The 19,500-nt window shown below is 36.1% G+C and overlaps 2 protein-coding genes across 3 annotated transcripts in view; one reads left to right on the top strand and one right to left on the bottom strand.

Moving 5' to 3' along the window:
- Positions 1–5,700, bottom strand: part of LOC121962069 (serine/threonine-protein kinase 26) — a 31,172-nt gene extending 25,472 nt beyond the window's left edge. Inside the window, exon 1 of one of the 2 annotated variants that reach the window (XM_088073150.1) lies at positions 5,394–5,700. In XM_088073150.1, coding sequence (XP_087929276.1) covers positions 5,394–5,414 — 21 coding nt within the window. In that variant the 5' untranslated portion in view covers positions 5,415–5,700. The remainder of the gene's footprint in view (positions 1–5,393) is intronic. The other variant, XM_042512262.2, reaches the window with a different exon arrangement.
- Positions 5,701–6,865: 1,165 nt separating this feature from the next.
- Positions 6,866–19,382, top strand: LOC121962295 (palmitoyltransferase ZDHHC3). Its single transcript, XM_042512531.2, has 9 exons — positions 6,866–7,023; positions 8,166–8,254; positions 9,030–9,103; positions 10,122–10,234; positions 10,360–10,421; positions 11,202–11,322; positions 11,438–11,510; positions 12,541–12,718; positions 13,531–19,382. Exons 1-9 carry the CDS (start codon positions 6,899–6,901, stop codon positions 13,620–13,622), a joined length of 927 nt encoding a protein of 308 aa, XP_042368465.2. The 5' UTR covers positions 6,866–6,898; the 3' UTR covers positions 13,623–19,382.
- The last annotated feature ends 118 nt before the right edge of the window (positions 19,383–19,500 follow it).

The following is a 19,500-nucleotide window of genomic DNA, read 5'->3' as shown; positions in this document are numbered from 1 at the left end:
AAAACTAACAATTAGACGATAAGCATCTATAAAAATGTGTTTCCTTGTACCTGATACAGTGGAGTCATTCTCAGGATTTCCCGTACATGATTAGCACATTGTATATCGATTAAGCAATAAAAGTCTAATCAAACTGTGCCAGATCAGCTGTAAACGACAGAGTCATCAAACAGTTTCTTAATGTCACAACATCCACCAGCAAGACTCAGTCTTATAATATTACAAAGATATAATGGTTTATGTTTCTTTGCTACTGCACAGAAGCAACATGCACACAATGGCAATTTTTAGATCAATAAATACACAACAGAAACATACAGCACATGTTGATGCAGCAGCCTGTAGCTCCTCAAAATCCTTGCTACTTTTTTGCTATACTTTTCTATTTAGAGAGAATTACTTATGAACATCAGTAGACCGCAAGAGGATCCCCACCAATGGAAATACGCTGAGCGGCCAGTCAGACCAGAGGGGAGAAACAAAACCGAAAGCGCCGGACAAAGAGGATGAGAGCCGGCATCAGGGCGAGGCTGACCTGACTTGGAGCGAGAGCTGTTCCTCTACCGAGCTTTCTTCTGGCTAATGTCAGGTCGCGGGAGAATAAAGTGGATGAGATGTGATTGAGGCTCACACAGCAAGGAGATCAGAGACTGCTCTGCTCACATCTTCATCTTCACACCTAGAAATGCCCTCAAGTCCTTTAAACATCCTAAAATCGTCCTAAAATCATAAAAATGGACTAAAATCCCAGAAATGTGCAAAAAATTTAAAAAAAAACTTCTTACAATCCTAGAAATGTCAAGAAAATAATTGAAGCATCATAAAATCCAAGAAAGGTCCTTAAATCCTAGAAATATCTTTAAATCCTACAAACCTCCTAAAATTGCTTGAGTCCTGGAAATGTCCTTAAAATCAGAGATATATCCTAAAATCCTAGAAACATGTATGTGGCTGCAGCGACTGGCCCCTGGCCTCCTGTCATGTTGCACCAGTGGCCCCTAAGCAAAGCAGGTTGCGTATCCCTGCACTGTGGGAATCAACCCTGAAAGAGTTGATTCAAAAACATCTGCCCGAAGCTGCAAATGTTACATCAGAACAATAAACGTTTTATTCTGAACAGACTGTGAAAGCTTTGCAAATAACAGAGTCATGGTTTCAGAATTACATAAGGCTTATTTCTTCTTTTTCCAAAGAGGATGTGAAAACCTGTGAACACCATCTGTAATGAGCCAATAACCCACAAAATCGTCAGCTGTCTGAGATCACCTGGGCTTTATTAAACATTTTCCGAAGTGCTGTGTTTTCACAACAACACTGATAAAAAAGAAAAAAATGGAGGCGTCTCTGTTGTTCTGAGGTCCAAAGTTCATCTCTCTGGCCTTTTCTGTCCATTTATTTTGTCCATTTATTTTAGGAAACTAAGTTCAGCCAAAAACCAAAAAATGAGCCAAAAAGACGCTAAACCACTCTGTAAACACGAGGCAAAGTCAGGTGATAACTGACTGAGGGTTTGTTGTTGTCAGCTGATCTCTCGTTAAAGTAAAAATGTTGATGATAACAGCTTTAAGTGACCACAAGCCAAAGTGATAAAGATGTTTACAGAGCGCATAAACATTTTACCAATAAATCTCCAGGATTTTTCCACGACTTTAAGGCATCAAAGATCATTTGAAAAGATCATTGATATCTATTATCTGTTATTTTCCATTATTATATTATAGCTTTTTTAAATATATACAACTGAAAAATAATGAATTCAGAACAGGATGAGAACTGAATATCTAAACATAACTTAGGGACTTATTTATTATTATTTTATTTAAAACCCTGTAACACGGCACCACCAGAGCCTGAAGTGTGAAACACGACCAACACGCTCACAGAACGCAACCTTACAAAACCTTCGACAACACTGCTCACCTTTCATAACCGCCTCTAACATCTCTGCAAGGTTTCACGTTTTAAAATAGAGTTTGATAAAGACTCGGTCAAAATCAGTAAATGATATATTTATATATCTAGATTAACAGACAAATAACTGAGAGCATCAGCAGGCTGAAATACCTGATTCATAGCCAATACAATATATACTTTTGCTTAATAAATTAAATCAACTGTCACCGCCGCTCAATCAATCAATTCTCTGCATTATTACACAACACATCCCACAATGCACCATTAGTCTTCTTGGCAGGTAACAACAGATTCGCCTGTCAGCCGCGGCGCTGCAGCAGCTGCTGCTGGGTGTCAGGTGTGTGTGTGTGTGTGTGTGTGTTGACTAAACCAGCCGTCGACAGCAGCACTTCCGCCCCGCCCACCTGGGACGACAGAGCGGAGCAGGCAGAGCGAGTGCGCTGACAGCCAGGCAGCCAGTCCCACAGGTAGACACACCTGAGAGCCGGCCAAACAGGAGGCCGAGCGGAGGGTTATAACTCACCCTGCTACACAGCTTGTCGAGGCAGCACAAACACAGTCTGTCTAATGATTTCATAAGCAACAATAAGTGTAATCCACTAAAATATTGTGCAAATCCAATGTTAAACCAGGTATATGGTGCACAACAGTCAAACAAAAGATATTAAACAATGTAAAGTCACTCAATAAGGGAGTATCACAGGCACGCCTAGTTTCTTCTCAGTGCTGTCCAAATATAACTCATATAAAGGCAGATAAAGATACTGAGCTATAAATAAAGCTAAAATTAGCGTCCAGACACAGTGAGTCACTGTGGGAATATTACATGAACATTACAGTAAGTAAGGTCACTGTAATGTTTGTCAAAGCCATAAAGTTGGTGTAAACTACACAGAGTACCAAAGTTCCAGTCAAAGTTTTAATTAATGGATATTATAGTGGAGAATTTACGACAACTTACGGCCCATGGGAAAATATTGTCCCTGATAGGGTGCCAGGTGGTCCCCCAAACATCGTCCAATTCACAATAAAAATAAAGGGATTCACACTAGTATTATTTTGGTACTTTTAGTATACATAAGGTATCAGAGTGCATAAAACAGCATCAAAATAGAGGCTGTTTATCCAAAAAAGTGCAGGTGGAGGATCCCCCGCAATGCTGGACAAAGGTTGTTGCTAAGCTCCTAATGTCCTAAAATCCTACAAATGTCCTAAAATCTAAGAAAAATAATAAAATCTCAGATATGCCCTCAAATTATAGAAACATGCTACAATCCTTGAAATGTCCTTATATAATAGAAATATTCTAAACTCCCAGATACATCCTTAAATCCAAGAAATGTCCTAAATCAGAGAAAAGACTCTGAATTATAGAAACGTCCTAAAATCCAAGAAATGTCCTAAAAAAGCTGTAAATGTTCTAATGTCCTAAGATTATAGAAACATACTAAAATCCAAGAAAAAAAATATTATCCTTGAAAAATTGGCCAAGCCAATAATCTGTCGACCCCTCATGAACACCATAAATGCACTATAAAGTCAGGGCATGGCATACCAAAGTCACATAATGTAAGTCGCTATAAGAATATTGCATTGGTATCACGAAATAATACATTGTATGTCACTATAAACTCAATATAAAGTAGCAAAGTCACATTACAAGTCACTGTAGGAATATCACACAGACATTTTAAGAGTTTTAAACACCATAAACTATAAATCCAGTCTGGAGTACTAAAGCCACATATTACATAAATATCTTCAGAGATATAAACAGCATAGGTTCACTATAAACTCAACATCAAGTTACAAAGTCACATCGTATAAGTCGCTAAGGGAATAATGATATCATAAAGTAATGTATGTAGGTCACAATGTACTCAATAAAGAGTCACAAAGGCACAATATAAGTCTTTGTAAGAGTATTTTTGGGACATTTAAGAGCTATAAGGTCTCTATAAACTCTATTTTAAGTGCGAAAGTCCCATTATAAGTAGTTTTATGAATATTACAGAGATACTAACGCCATATGTTAACCATAAACCCAATATGAGTGCCAACGTCACACAAAAAGTGAGGATACATAAGGTAATGTACCTACCAGAAGTTCACTATAAACTCAATATATAGAGTAGCAAAGTCAAATTTCATGTTTACCTGTAACCCTAACCCTGAAGTCACATTAAAAGTAACTTTAGAGATGCTAAACACCACAAGTTTATTATAAACTCAATGTAGAGCTTCAAAGTCACATTGTGAGTCTTTGTAAGAATATTATTGGGACATCTGAAAAGACAAAGACCTTCAGATCACTATATACTCAGTTTAGAACGACTAAGTCACATTATAAGTCACTGTGGAAACATTATGTGGGTAGTTTAAGATGATGTAAGATGTAAACAACCTAGAATCACTGTGAATTCAGTTTGGAGTACTACAGTCACTTTTATGGGAATACAATATGGACATTTTAAGAGATTCAAAGACCTTAAAATACTATAAACTCAGTGTAAAGTAGGAGAGTCACAGTTTGTGTAACTTTACAGATAACTTTAGAGGCATTAACACAATAAGTTCACTATAATCTCAGTTTGGTAATCGAAGTATAAGTCAGTATAGAAACATTATGTAGGTATTTAAAGATATGTAAACAACCTAGAATCGCTGTAAATTCACTTTGGAGTACTAAAGTCACATTTGAAGTAACTATGGGAATATTATATGGTTATTTTTAAGAGATTCAAACACCTTAAAATCACCATTTAGAGTACAAAAGTCAAAGTTGAAGTAATTTCAGAGATAACTTACAAGATACTAACACCATAAGTTTACTATAAACTCAGTTTGGAATGGCTAAGTCACATCATTACTCACTATAGAAACATTATATAGCTATTTAAAGACACTTAAACAACCTAGAACAGCTATAATCTCAGTTTGGAGTGGATAAATCATATCATAAGTCACTTTGGAAACATTAAGTAGTGCTTTTATGACATTTAATCGAGCTAGGATCACTACTAACTTAGTTTGGAGTACTACATTTACATTAAAAGTCACTTTTGCGACAGTTTAACGTCATAAATTCACTTAAATCTCGATGTGGCGTCCCAACGTCACATATAAAGTTAAGACACTTGAGGTAATGTACCACAAATTCACCATGAACTCAACACAAAGTACCACAGAAAAGTCACATTATTGTGCCATGTTATATAATGAGCCTTTGTTGGAGTATTTTGGTAACTTTTCTTTAAGCTGGCTGCAGACACAGAGGCGGCTTCATTTGAATTAAAGGCACCTGGACTTAAATACGACACACAAACACCAGGTAAAATAGTTTTAAATATATCCAAAATGGCCTTTAGTTGCACTGTGTTCCCTCCACTGTTGATAACTCGTTTAGTTTGCTGGTAACGACGACAAAAAGAGACCAAACACACCTCAAAAAGCAGCACCGAGTCCACCTTTCAGCTTACCTGCATACCAGGAACTTCCATGGTTACTTCGAAGTATGAACGCCCTTTTCCTCCTCCAGGTTGCTGTTTTTTCTCCTTTGAGTCTCTTTCTGTCTCCTCTTCGAGCTTAACTCCCAAACACACAATAATAAACTCCCAAAAAAAGGCAACAGGTTGAACTTGGAGGTAGAGGTGAAGAAATGTATCCGATGGGAAAAGTCGGTTTGTTTGCAGTAAAAAACGAGAACAAACTACAAACACGTCCTGAGAGTCTCTGCAGCAACAAAAAAGTGTTGAGCAAACGAGGATGACGAGCTGGCTCCCGCCCACTGCAGAGGAGGAGCGACACTGAGGAGCTGCAGGAGGAGGAGGTGCACTGCCTCCTGCTGCTTTTACACTGGAAACTACACGACACCGTTTAAAAACAGCTGCACGTTCATCTGCTGCAACATCAAGTGATGAGTGAACAAAAAAAACTGTTTTCAGCTGCATTTTTAAACAAATAATTTAATGTATCAATTTAAAAAGAACAATTAGTTAATTGAGGTTATTATAAAAGTAAGTTCTTACTGAATCTATCAAGAAACAAAGGTAATGTTAATTTTAAAAAAATCAAATAAATAAAAAATGTGATGAAATAAGACTTTGGGAATAAAGTTGTAATATGAGGAAAAAAGTCGTGATATTATGAGAATAAAGTTGTAGCTTTCCGAGTGTAAAAAAGTCTGAATTTTATAATATTAAAATATTATAATATTACAAGAATTAAGTCAGAATTTTATGAGAAAAAAGTCTTAATTTAAGAAAAGAGAGAGGAGAGAATAAAGTCGTAATATTACAGGAATAGAGTTGGAATTTTACAAAAAAAAAAATTTTTGCAAGAAAGGGTATATTATATGACAGAAATAAACAAACTATAAAACAGGCCTGTTCCCATTTTCCCCAAAAATACGACTTTATTTTTCCTAAATAACCACTTTTTTCTTGTACAATCACAACTTAATTCTCATGAAATTATGAATATATTCTTGTAAATTATGATTTTTTTTCTCGTAAAACCACAACTTTTGTCTTGTACTATTGCAACTTTTTTTCTTATAATATTACAACTTTATACTAGAAGTCTCAAAGAAAAAATCATCAATTTTGCCCTAAAACTCTGTTGTACAGAGTATAATGTACAATATAGCCCATTTTAAGACACACACCTTTTGTTTTCTAATTGACAGTACTGTCCCTTTAAGAGGTATAATTGAGTTTACTGTCCCTTTAAGAAGTATAATTGAGTGCAGTGTCCCTATATGAGGTATAATTGAGTGTACTGTCCATTTTAGACATGGAATTGAGTGTGCTGTCCCTTTAAAACATATCATTTTACATTATCCCTTAAAGAAGAATTCTTGAGTGTACCGTCCCTTTAAGACACGTAATTGAGTGTACTGTCCCTTTAAGATGTGGTCGTTTTTTCCCACGGTCCTGGGCTGTACCATCAGGCGGGGGACAGGGGGGGCGGAGCCCGGCAGAAGATGGCGTCTCTGCGCTGTAAGCGAGACCCCTGCGGCGTTATCTGTCTGATTTTAACTTATTTCAGCGTGTTTTACGCGGACTACGTGGTCATACAGTATGTCCTCATCCCCGCCTATTCGGACAGGTCGGTACTTTGTGATTTTTGTGTCGTTTGTACCGTTAAAATACCGACATGGCGCCCGCCTCCCTGCGCTGTCTCCATTCATCTGACAGCAGACAGCTTCCTCCCGCGCCGCATTTTATCTGCTCCATCCAAACTTAAACGTGTTTTTTATCACAATAACACATGTTTATTTTAATTTAGGAGGGTTTTTGTTATATTTTTTTGTGCCGAGGTGACAGCAGGTTGGTTTGTTTACAAGCTGAGATCCGGAACAGGGAGCTGTAACGTTACAGGAGGCTGAGACATTTAAAAAACACAGATGATACAGGGCTATGTCTACTTTATATCCCAGTAATGGTTTTAATGTTTGCCAAATATTAATACTTTGTAATTTTACTAGTCATTTGTAGCCTGTTCCTATAATTTACAGTGACAGTCTCATCCCCCAAAACAGTGGTGGAATGTAAAGGGACTGTTCTGTATTTATCAGAGAAGGGGGGTGGCTGGGGGGTGCCTTGTTTTGTTGTTGTATTTTTACTCACACCAAAACACATATTTTCCTGTGAGTGACAAGGAAAAATATATGCTCCTACCGTCACCATAAGGTAATTGTTATAGTTTTAAAACTAGTGCTTTGATGCAATTATTATTATTGTTGTTGCTGTTGTTGTTGTTGTTGTTTTTTTAAAGGTATAAATGTAGGAATAACATGTAAATTTCTAGCTGATTATTATTAGTAGTAGTAGTATTTATCCTATGGGGTAAATTCATAAGTTGCCTACCTGAATATCTTGTATTTATAATTAAAGTTATGAAATAATTACAATGATTAGATTATTTAATAATATTTTTTAAAATATTATGAAATTAGCCCTTTTACACACGTAGTATTTTAACCTGTGGGTTTGGAAGGCATGTTTCCTTTAAATCACCAAAATGTTTGAAGAAAAAAAACCATTTTTTTTAAAAAACTGTTAAAAGCGTTTAATGAGAAAACAAATCACCAACATTTTTTTCTTTAATTTTTTTTTTTTAATTTAAAGACAAAGAAATCACCAACATTAAAAAAACATGCCTTTCACACTCACAAGTTTAAAAATGTATAAAATCACAAAGTGTGTTTTTCCTAGGTGATAAACAATCCTTCTCTTCCTCCCTGACAGTGTTTGGTGTACTCTACATGGATCAGTGTTTAACCTGATTCTGCTGCTGCTGCTGGCCTGCCACTCCAAAGCTGTCTTCTCAGATCCCGGTCAGTGTGTGTTTTCCGTGTGTCCGTCCCATTCTTGCAAACAATATATTTTAAGAACGCGTTTAGGGAACTTCATCAAATTTAGTACAAATGCTCACTTGGACTCAAGGATGAACTGATTAGAATTTGGTGGATATAGGTCAAAGGTCAAGGTCGCTGTGACCTTGTCTGTCTCATTCCTGTGAACGCATAATCTCAAGAACACCTTGAGGGGTTTTATTCAACTATGGCACAAACATCCCCTTGAACTGGAGAATAAACTGATCAGAATTTGGTGGTCACCAAAACATGTTTTTGGCCATAACGCTTACGTTTACGTCGTTTACACCAGAATGCCTGTTATACAAATACAAAATAAACCACATAAGCATTTTGTGTCCAAAAAGTAGTTGGAGGAAGTGAATACTCACCAAATTGTACCTCTTTTTAATTTTTTTTTTTACATTTTTTCAAACAAAATATTATTTAAAAATGAATATTCCCAATTTCTGTTAATGCGTTAAATGTTCGACATGTTTTCAATTCCACACTACAGCTTTATCATAAATTTACACCTTTGACTGTATTACAATAATATTTAGTGTTCTTACGCTAATTGTGACAAAATCACGTCTAAGTCAGATGTGATCTTCACTGTGACACCATAATGTTCTGCCCTGTTTGTTTGTTACATGTAACATGACTGGTGCTCTCAAATGGGAAAAACGCTCTGTGAAAAGTGAAAAGCAAAAATGATGCCGCTGAATTTTCGCATGTTTTGCGTGCTGTTGTGCAGGTATGGTGCCTCTTCCTGAGACGGCCATAGACTTCTCAGACCTTCGCTCCCAGTCGTCTCGGATGAACGAGCGGGTGAGTTAAAATCCTTCTAAGCCTTCCACTTAAACAAAGTTTAGCCCGTCATTTTACTTCTGAGTCAAACATTAATAGTTCACTTGTTGCTTTAAGTGTCTATTCTGCAGCGCCGAACTACGTCAGGAGTTTTCAGCTAAAAATTAAAGTGTATTTTTCCACCTTGGAAGCACTTTTGTGATGAATTCAACAGAGAGCTAAAGGCTAATGACAGAGAGCTTCTCTCTGATTATCAGTCTGTTATTAACAGCTATATATTTATCTCCTGGTGACTCCGTATTTACATCTAAACAGCTGTACTGCTCTGTCATTATGAGCCTAATGACAGATGTCTGTAGAGAGTTGTTTCAGTCGTGTTGCATAACGCAGCGATGACGTATGAATCTGTCGCTCGACTGAAAACAGGAAACCGTGATAGTACAAACTGGGACCAAATATTCTTCTGTTAAACGTTCCCATGGTCCAGGAAAAGACCTGGAAAAAGCATGGAATTTCATAATCACACTTTCCAGGCCTGTGAAAGTCATGGAAGAATAAAACAATATTGAAAACTTTTGTAAAGTAATGTGTTGTGTGTAATTGATTGAATTAAAGTAATGTAACATAATGGTGAATTTATTTAAAATCAGCCAAAAAAATTTGTCTAGAAGGGATTTTGGTTTTTTTTTATTTTATTTTTTACTACGTCCTCTCTTTTTTTTTTTCAAATTTTTGCCTTTGTTAATTTAAAAAATTATCATTTTTATGTATTTTTTTGGCAATGTTTAGGGAAAACTTCTTGTTTTTCATGATTTTTATAAAAAACAAACATTTTTGTGATTTTTTGGGGGGGGGGTTATAGAAAATGTGATTTGTTTTTTACTTGTTTATTTTTCCTTAAATGTTTCGAAGGCATATTGTCTTTAAAAATCCCCCAAATTATATCAGCCAGAAAAAAAACCTTGCCGCAGCCGTTCTGAATATAATCGGATGTTCACCAAAATAAAAGTATTTTTGGCCTGTTTTCGGCTGTTTTCAGGGCTGTGAAGGCTGGACGGTGTGCAGTCGCTGTGAAACGTACAGACCTCCCAGAGCGCATCACTGCCGGGTCTGTCAGCGGTGTATACGCCGCATGGACCATCACTGTCCCTGGTCAGAAGACACACATCCGTCCTCTTTGTCTCATATTTCCCTTTTTCAGTCTCCTGCGTCTTTGTCATGTTTTTTTTGTCTTTCGTCAAATTCTTCTCATCTGTTTCCTGATTTGTGTATTTTAGGATCAACAACTGTGTCGGCGAACTCAACCAGAAATACTTTATCCAGTTTCTTTTCTACACCGGTGAGTACAAACAGTACACTTTAACCTTTAGTGCAGTATTTTAACAGTATTGATTTACTATTTTTACTTCAGTTAAGGATCCAAATAAATGAAAAGCATGTTATCTGATCACATTACAAGTGCCCCAACAGCATCATGTTAACATTAAGTTGAAGACATCCCTTTTTTATTTTATTTTATTTTAATTTCATTTGTTTATTTTTTAAATTTCATTTTATTCCAATTTTTAATTTTTTTTTAAATTTTAGTTTCGCTTGTGTATCATCTTTTTTGGTCTTTTTTATTTTATTTTATTTTTAGTTATTTTATTCATTTTAATTTATATGCATTATCCTCTTTTAATAGTCTACTTTTAGTATTAGTTTTAGTTTTAGTATTAGTTTTAGTTTTTTTTTATCAGTTCTGACTCATCTGTCTTTGTATCTTGGATTGTTTTTATTCATCTTAATTATTTTAATAAAAATGCTAATACATTTTTTTTGTAAAACACTTTTCATATAAGAAAGCACAAATTCTTTGCAATAAAAATGTAACAAAAAAGCAAAAAGACAAAAACACAAATGAAAAGTGAAGGTAAAAAGTGCGATAGCGATATAATGTAATAATTACAAGAATTACATTAATGAAAAGCCGGACCACATAAATGAAATTTCATGAGTTCATTTTTACTTTTAATGGATTTAATTCTCTTTTATGGTCAATTGACAGCTTTGTTTTGGTGTGTGTGTGTGTGTGTGTGTGTGTGTGTGTGTGTGTGTGTGTGTGTGTGTGTGTGCACAGGGATGGCCAGTCTGTACTCCATGGTGCTGGTGGTGTCGGCCTGGGTGTGGCGGATAAGGAACGAGCGAGACGGCGACGCAGAGAAAGACGGAGAGGAGACGCCCAGCAAGCACCTGATAGTGTGAGTCTCCTGCACAGAACAGGAAGTATAAATACTGCACTTTAGTGTTTCAGAGTAAAAGTTTGTAGTTTTGTTTGTTAATACCAGAATGTTTCTATTATTTTCTCTCTGGTAGCGCTCACTACATCATCCTGCTGGTGGAGTCGGTGTTGTTCGGCGTGTTCGTCATGGTCATCTTCTACGATCAGGTACACAAACACAAACCTTTGTACTTCACCTCGTACTCGTACCACTTTATACTTCTACTCGGCTGCTCCTCAGAGGAAAATATCACACTTTTTACTCATAACTACTCACCCTATTTTTCCATGTTTTTATGCCTCTGCAGCGGTGATAAACGCTTGTTTTCGTGTTTTTCTTCCCATCTTTGTGAACTTGAAAGTGTGAAAGTTTAGCACAAACGTCCCCGTGGGACATTTCTAGGATTTTGAGACACTTCTAGTATTTTAGGAAGTTTCTAAGGTTTTAAGACGTTTCAAGAATTTTAGGACATTTGTAGGATTTTAGGGCCCTTAAAGCGTGTCGAATGTTTTTTAAAAGACAATTCTCTGAGTTCAGGACATTTCTAGGATTTTTCTGTGTTTCAAGGATTTTAGGAAATTTCGAGAAATCTAGGACGTTGCTTGGATTTTAGGAGGTTTCTGCAATTCTTCAGTGTCAGGACGTTTCTTTGATTTTAGCACGTTTCTAAGATTTTAGGCTTTGTCTATTTTTTTTAAGGCCTTTCTTGGATTTTAGGATTTTTCTGGGATTCTATTTATTTATTTATATATTTTATTTAAAAGGTATCATGTACATTTTAAAACACACATTTAACCATTCGATGCTCCGTACCAGATTATTACAGGCAGTCCCCCTAGCAGGTCAGAACAAAAAACACAAGGACATTCACACTGACCATTTTTGGGATGTTTCTGGGATTTTAGGTCCTGAGGTGCTCAGCTGGGACCTCTCTTGGGGCTGCTGGGAATCAGGCTCTATATTGATGCTGTTTTATGCACTCTGACACCTTATGGATGCTAAAAGTTCAAAAACAATCCAAGTGTCAATCACTTTATTTTTATTGTGAATTCAGATTCGGCCCACGGGCCGTAAGTTGAGCATCACTGCTTTAAGTACTTTATTATATGTCAGCATGTACTTGTTTTTGCCCAAAACTCTTACCTATTAAAGGTTAATAAAAGCTTCTTAAAAACGTTCTTCCGCTCTGTGTCTCAGCTGGTCTCCATAATCACGGACGAGACGCCCATAGAGCAGATGAGGAACCGGCTGATGATCAAAGACCGAAGCTCTTCGTCTTCGTCCTCCTCCTCCTCCGCCTCCTCTCAGCTGCCTCACCACCCCACACACACCCGCAAGCCAAAGCTGGCTCTGCTGCGGGAGGTTTTTGGAAGAGGTGGGTTTGTTATGGACCGCAGGGACACTCAGCCTGCTTTGCTCAGGGGCCACAGGGGCCACAGGGGCCACAGGGGCCAGGGGCCAGTCACAGCAGCCAACTAATGTTTTTAGGACATTTCTAGGAGTTTAGGAAATGTCTAAGACTTAAGGAAGGTCTCTTAGATTTTAAGAAATGTCTCAGATTTTAGGACATTTCTAGGATTTTAAAATGTGTTTTGGGTTTTTGGATATTTCTAGGATTTTAAGACATTTGTAGGATTTAAGAACGTTTCTCAGGTTTTAGGACATTTCTATTATTTGAGAACATTTCTTGGATTTAAGGACGTTAAAATGTCTTTTGGGGGTTTTGGACATTTCTAGGATTTTAGGGCGTTTCTGGGATTTAAGGATGTTTCTCAGATTTTAGGACATTTCTAGGATTTTAAAATGTTTCTTGGGTCATCTAGGATTTTGTGACATTTTAGGGGATTTAGGATATATCTAGGATTTTTGGATTTTTCTCAGATTTTAGGATGTCTAGGATTTAATGACGTTTCTAGGATTTTAGGGCATTTCTGGGATTTTAGGATCTTTCTAGGATTGTGGTACATGTCAGGGATTTTCGGACATTTTCAGGATTGTACAAAAACAAATTCCAGCGTGAATCACTTTATTTTTATTGTGAATTTGAAAATTATTGGGGGGCCGTAGGACCTAATCAGGGACCAGATTTGACCCCCAAAACACGAGTGTCACTGATCTGAAGTCTAAAATACACCACAAAATGCCATCTTCATCTTCATGTTTTCATCTCTAATTTTCTCTCTCCAGGTTCGGTGTTTTGCTGGCTCCTTCCTCTCCACTCCAGCCCTCCGTCGGTTGGCGGCATCACGTACTCCGCCCTGCCCGACTACGACGTCTGACCGCTGAGCTGTGAGAGCGACGGAGAGCGCGGAAAGGTTTTTGTGTGTGTGTGAGAGAGAGAGAGAGAGAGAGAGAGGGTGAATTTTCTGCCTAACTATGATGTCTTATCTTTATCTTTGGACCTGAGTGCTGAAGAGGACGGAGGCCGAGACTGGGACGAATGTGTGTGTGTGCGTGTGTGTGTGTGTGTGTGTGTGTGTGTGTGTGTGTGTGTGTGTGTGTGTGTGTGTGTCTGTGTGTGTGTGTGTGTCTGTGTGTGTGTATGACTTTATCCCCCTGGACCTAAAAGTGTTCAGCCTCAGACTCATGAATTTCCTTCCTGTCGTGACGCAGGAGCTCCGGCGGTCCCCGTTTTGTCCCGATGTGTACTTTAACTACCAGCGTTGTTCGATTATTTTGTGGAAGAGTCGGCCAGTTATGATCACTGGAGTTCAACTGACACCAAAGCTGCTGATACGTCATAATCCATGAAATTTGGCGACGTTAAGGGCCAGATTTAATAAGAAAATGGGGCGGCAGGGATTATGTGGGTGGGATTTATTATTCCCAAAAACACTGACTCAAACTGCAGGTCAAAGTTTAAACTACAACACTATCAGACTCACAGTGGACAGTTTTTGTCGATTACACAATTAACAAATCACACTTTTAAACATTATTTATATGATCCACTAATATTTTGTTTCTATGTACCAATATGACCAAACTGGAGTAAAAATAGAAATAATAGAGACAAATACGACGCGTTTATGCGATGCTTCAGGGGTTCGTAAGCAAACTGGAAACGGAGAATATCCACCAAAAAAAGATTCCTTTTTTGTGTTTTTGTTATTTTTCCTCATTCCTGCGTTTGTTTTGAAGTACAAGAAAATTTGACGTGCTAACTCACTAAACTGTGTTACAGCTACAGATTTACACACACACACACACACACACACACACACACACACACACACAGAGTACACTTCTCAGTATTCTCCTAAATCTCAGTGAAGGGACGGTTCTTAACTTATTTATTGTTTCTAACTATTCCGTGGAGTTGACTCTACCAATACCTGTGTATTTTTATGTGACGGGTGAAGTTGCCTTTCCGCTCTGATTTTCTGCCGCTTAATAACGATTAAGTATTCAGAGCTGAAACAAATCGCTTTGAAAGTAAACCAACAGATACTCGCTATGGTGTCATAGCTCACGGTGGAAGCGACTCTGCACCAATTTAGTGTTTTAAACTTCGAGCCAATCACAGCTGCCTTTTGGACGTTCCCGGACAAAAAATACCTTTATTCTGAAAGCCGGACATGTGGCTAAAGCATTATTCAGGGTTAATACGGTCATGAAAAGCCTGTCAAAGTCATTGGATTTGCAAATAGCAATTCCCAGGCCTGGAACAGTTTTATAAAATTAAATATACCTGAAGGACCATCAAAAAATTTGAAATTGGATTTTTTTTAACAGTTTTTCAGATAAATTGTGTCATTTTGGAATTTTTAATTAAAAAAAATCCCAAAACAAAAAGAAACAGTGTTTCAGAATTATTGTTGGAAGGCATGTTTTCTTCAAAAAAGTTGTTTTTTTTCCCATTTAAGTTTTTGGAGCATTTTGTTTTTTTTCCTTAAAAGTTTTTTAAATGATTTTTCAGTTCTTTAAAAATTAAATTACATTTTTTAAAAATCCCTTTTTTCTCTTTCTTTTTTTTGTTTTTTGTTCTAAATTTTAGGTGATTATTTAAAGACAACATGCGAACACAAATGGCCAAAATTACACTATCTTAGCCAAAAACTGTAAAAATAGACAATATTGTCAGATAAGAACTATTTCCAAAATGTTATAAAGGCAACAGCAAGTTTTTGGTTTTACCAGGATTCTCATTGTGACGTCTTTACGTTATAAATTTCTTTACTTTATAAGTATTCAGAAATGCTTCATACAGTGTGTTTTTTATCATGTGTGATCAAGAAAGACTGAGATGGTTTTTGCGGTCTCAATATTAACGTTAAAGAGGTAAAGGCAGCTTCACCCCTCCGCGTGTTTTTTCGTATGTGTATATATAGTTATTCTGTGTTTGACCTGGGCTCAACATGAAGTGCTTCGGTGGACTTAATGAACTCTCCGTTTATTTAAAAATGATCCTCACATGTTGCAAAACGAGAACTGCCAGTCGGGAGATGATGTTTCCTCTGAAAAGCTTTTTTTTTCTTGAATTATGTGACTGAATCACACGGAGAGAGCTGCCTTTTTTTTTTTTTATTATACTTTCACATGTTTCAAGAAAATTAAGTTACTGATATTAACTGAGTCTTTATCAAACTTTATTTTAAAAACATGTCTCTGAACAAAGAAAGTGAAACCTTGGGGAGATGTTAGCGGCGGTTATGAGAGGCGAGCAGCGTTTTCGGAGGGTTTGTAAAACTGCATTCACACTGTGATCGTCGTATTTTATATATCCGGCTCTGGTGCTGCTGTCTTACAGAGTTTTTGTACAATATTTGGACAAAATATGCATTTCCATTGCTTTGTTTTTGACTTTTGTAGTTAACAAAGTATAATAATATATTTAAAATTACATTAAACAAACACTTTTATTAAATTTTCGGCACTTTTCTCAGAAACAAATGTTCCAAAGATTGCAAGAAACCAGTAAAAGGTGAGACAGAAAATTACCTGAAAATGAGTTTTAAAAAGCAGGGGAGAATTTTTTTAAATGACCAAAACATATGAAAAAATGTCCAGAAAACTATAGTTATGATCATTATAATTATACATTTATTAAATTATAAATTGGGAAAACGTGACAAAGAAAATGACCTGAAAATTGGTTTTAAAAAAGTGAGGAGTATTATTTTTTAAATGATCATAAAGTAGGTAAAAATGCCCCAAAAACGACAGGGGAAACCCCCCTACATTTTTCAATTTCTGCACTTTTTTGGGATAATTTTCTTTTTTGTATGTTTTTACCTTTTTTGTGCTTATTTTCAGGTAATTTTCTTGTAACATTTTACTAATTTCATGCTATTTTCTCATGTTTTTTTTTCAAGCCAATTTGCTCAAGTTTCAAAGAGTTAAAGGGTTAATGTTCACGGTGTGAATGCATGTTTTCAAACTCCGTCATGTCGACGAAGCAGCCGTCCTCCAAGACAAAAAAAAATGCCTTATTTATGTTGGTTGTAATAGTGTTCGACTGCAGGAGGGTGGAAGCTCGAGGGAATAATAATTAATAATACAAATAATAATTTTCCTGAATGTTTCTCGTATTCGCTGCTAACAGCTCTCAAAACACTTCTCGACGTGCGGGTGTGTTTGGTTTCCGTTAGCTGTATATAGTAAGGTTCATATTTTATATATCGACGATGTGCAATTCTCTTGAAGGGAAAGTTACGGAAACTTTTGTTTGTTTTCTATCGCGATCTGGGTAAAAACAAAAAACAAAAAAAAGCGGTTTGAAATGTTTTGGCGCACGACGTCTTAATTTGTTTGAATTTAACATTGAAAATTTGCTTTGTTGCCTTTTTTTGTAAAATCTGAGCAACTTTATCAAACAGCTAAAAACATTTCAGACTGAGTTTTTTGTCCAGGTGTGTGTTAACTATCAGGGTTCTGCTTGCTCGTTTGACTCTGTTGAAAAATGCAGTTGATCTGTTTTTTTTGTTGTTTTTTTTTTTTGTTTTTTGTTGCTCGACAGGGTGCGCTTGTTTCGGTTCATCCGCTTTGGTGCCGCCGATTACATCATTTAACCCTTTCAGTGGCCTTTCAAGTTTTTAAATCTGAACGTATTTGTATGATTTCTTTCAAAAACATGGAAAAAAAGGCAGCATGGTAAGAAATTTTCCACAAACTGCGAGAAATTAGTAGATTTAGAAAGAAATGTTTTGAAAAAGGTAGGGAAAATGTCTAGGGAAAAAAAGCTAGGGTAAAAACTGTATTTTTAATGATAATAATTACTTATTTAACATGATGTTACAGAATTATTCTAATTTTTATGCACTTTTCATGGGCCATTTTCTTTTTTTTAACTTTCTTTTTAGGTATGATCCATACCTTTTTACCAATTTCTTGCAAATTTTTAGGTCATGCTTTTTTTTCATTGCTTGTTGCCTTTTTCCCCATGTTTTTGAAAGAAATCAAGCCAATTTATTTATTTACTTTTCTTGTGCTGTTTTCAGACACCTTTCACAAGTATGCAAACTGTTAAGCAAACTGGTGCAATTTCTTTCAAAAATATGGAAGAAAAAAGCAATGACCAACTTAAGTATTAAACTTTTAAACTTAAGTAAGTTTATGTTCCATAAATAAAATAGTAGATTAAGAAATTTTTTTAGAAAGTTAAGGGAAAATGTCAAGGAAAAAAAGGAAAAAGCTAAGGGAAAACATTATTTATTTAAGTAGAATTACATATTTAAAATTATATCACAGAATTTTTAAAAAAAATCAGGTCATTTTCTTTCAACTTTTTGTTTTGTTTTAACTAAATTTCTGGTATTTTTTAAAAATAATTTTGCATATTTTTGAGTCGTCTCTTCTTTCCTTCTTCCCATATTTTTTAAAGAAATCAAGCCAATTCGTTCAGACACAAAACTGCCGGCTGAAACAAAACAAGCGCGCCCCCTTTTTTTTTTTTGCTATTTTTACTTGACAGCGGGAAGGAATGTGTGTACAAACAAAGAGGGCCTGAAATTAACACTTTAGCCACCAGCCCAACATCGAACACTCAGCTCTGCTGGCCTGTTTGGCAATTCAAAAACCTGGAACTTTATTGACTTACATATATAACACATTAGTCCTCATGCAGCAACATTCTCTTTAATTTCCCTTAAATTTTCTCTTAATTTCCTGGTAAGAGAAAATATAAGAGAAGAATGAATCCCACTGATCGTAATTCACCTGTTGGCACAGGTAACGCCCCCTAAACACTATATAAGGGCAGGTTTTGTGATTTAGACAAAGTAAATATGATTTCAGGGAGATTTATTGAAGTATTAAAAGTAAAAGTACGCTTGCAAAAACATTTAAATAAATGTATGAAATCATGGTAATTAGAGTAATTAAAAGAAAAGTCTGCAAACATTCTAATAATTAATTGTTTTAGCTGCACTTTAATATATTTTTTGCACAAAAATCTTAATTTGTAAAGTATCAAATACTAGCAGTGGAGTGAAAAGTACAGTATTTCCATCTGAAGTGTGGTGGAGTACAGCTATTAAGTGGTATGAAAGTCAGTGGGAACTAAAAAAAAGATAAGAACAAAATCGTAGATGCAAACAAAAATAACAGAAAATTTGTTCTTGCATGAGGCCCAATGTCTTCCCCTCGAGTTGTCGCAAAGCCGTTTTATTATAATTTTGAAAAGTAACCCAACAAAAACATAAACCAAAGAAGGAATATACCACTACTCTATATACTGTTTTAAAGATTAAAAATATAAAACTTAGACCAAGCTTATCTCAGGCCAGTACAGGATCACTTAGACCAGAGTACGTCTTCTTTTTACATATGTTTATTTTATTTTATTTTTTGGCTCCCTCAGATGGTAAAACTGAGTATTTGTTGGCTGGTTGGCCCCAAAAGTAGTTAGTTTCCTGCCCTACGAACAAAAACCAACAAAGAGTTAAATATCATGTGGCTTCATGATGAACAAGTTTACAACCGACTGATGTTTTATTTATTGTTACTATCTTGAAAACCGTGACCTGTGTATTATTCCTAATGACATGCTGCTCTGGCTCGTTCAACTGGAAGTAAAAACGGATGTCTTTTCAACTTCACCGTCTCCTTACGACTTTTTTCGAGGGGTTCGTGACTTCAGATTAAGTCTTTAAAGTCCGATGAAACGGCATTTCGTGAACATCAGTATGGCGACGTATTTCTGTGTGAAAGGGATAA

The sequence above is a fragment of the Plectropomus leopardus genome, chromosome 23 (genome assembly GCF_026936395.1).
Source record: "Plectropomus leopardus strain MGB_pleo_1.0 chromosome 23, ASM2693639v1, whole genome shotgun sequence".
Lineage (NCBI taxonomy): Eukaryota > Metazoa > Chordata > Actinopteri > Perciformes > Serranidae > Plectropomus > Plectropomus leopardus.
This window is presented reverse-complemented; position numbering and strand designations above follow the sequence as displayed.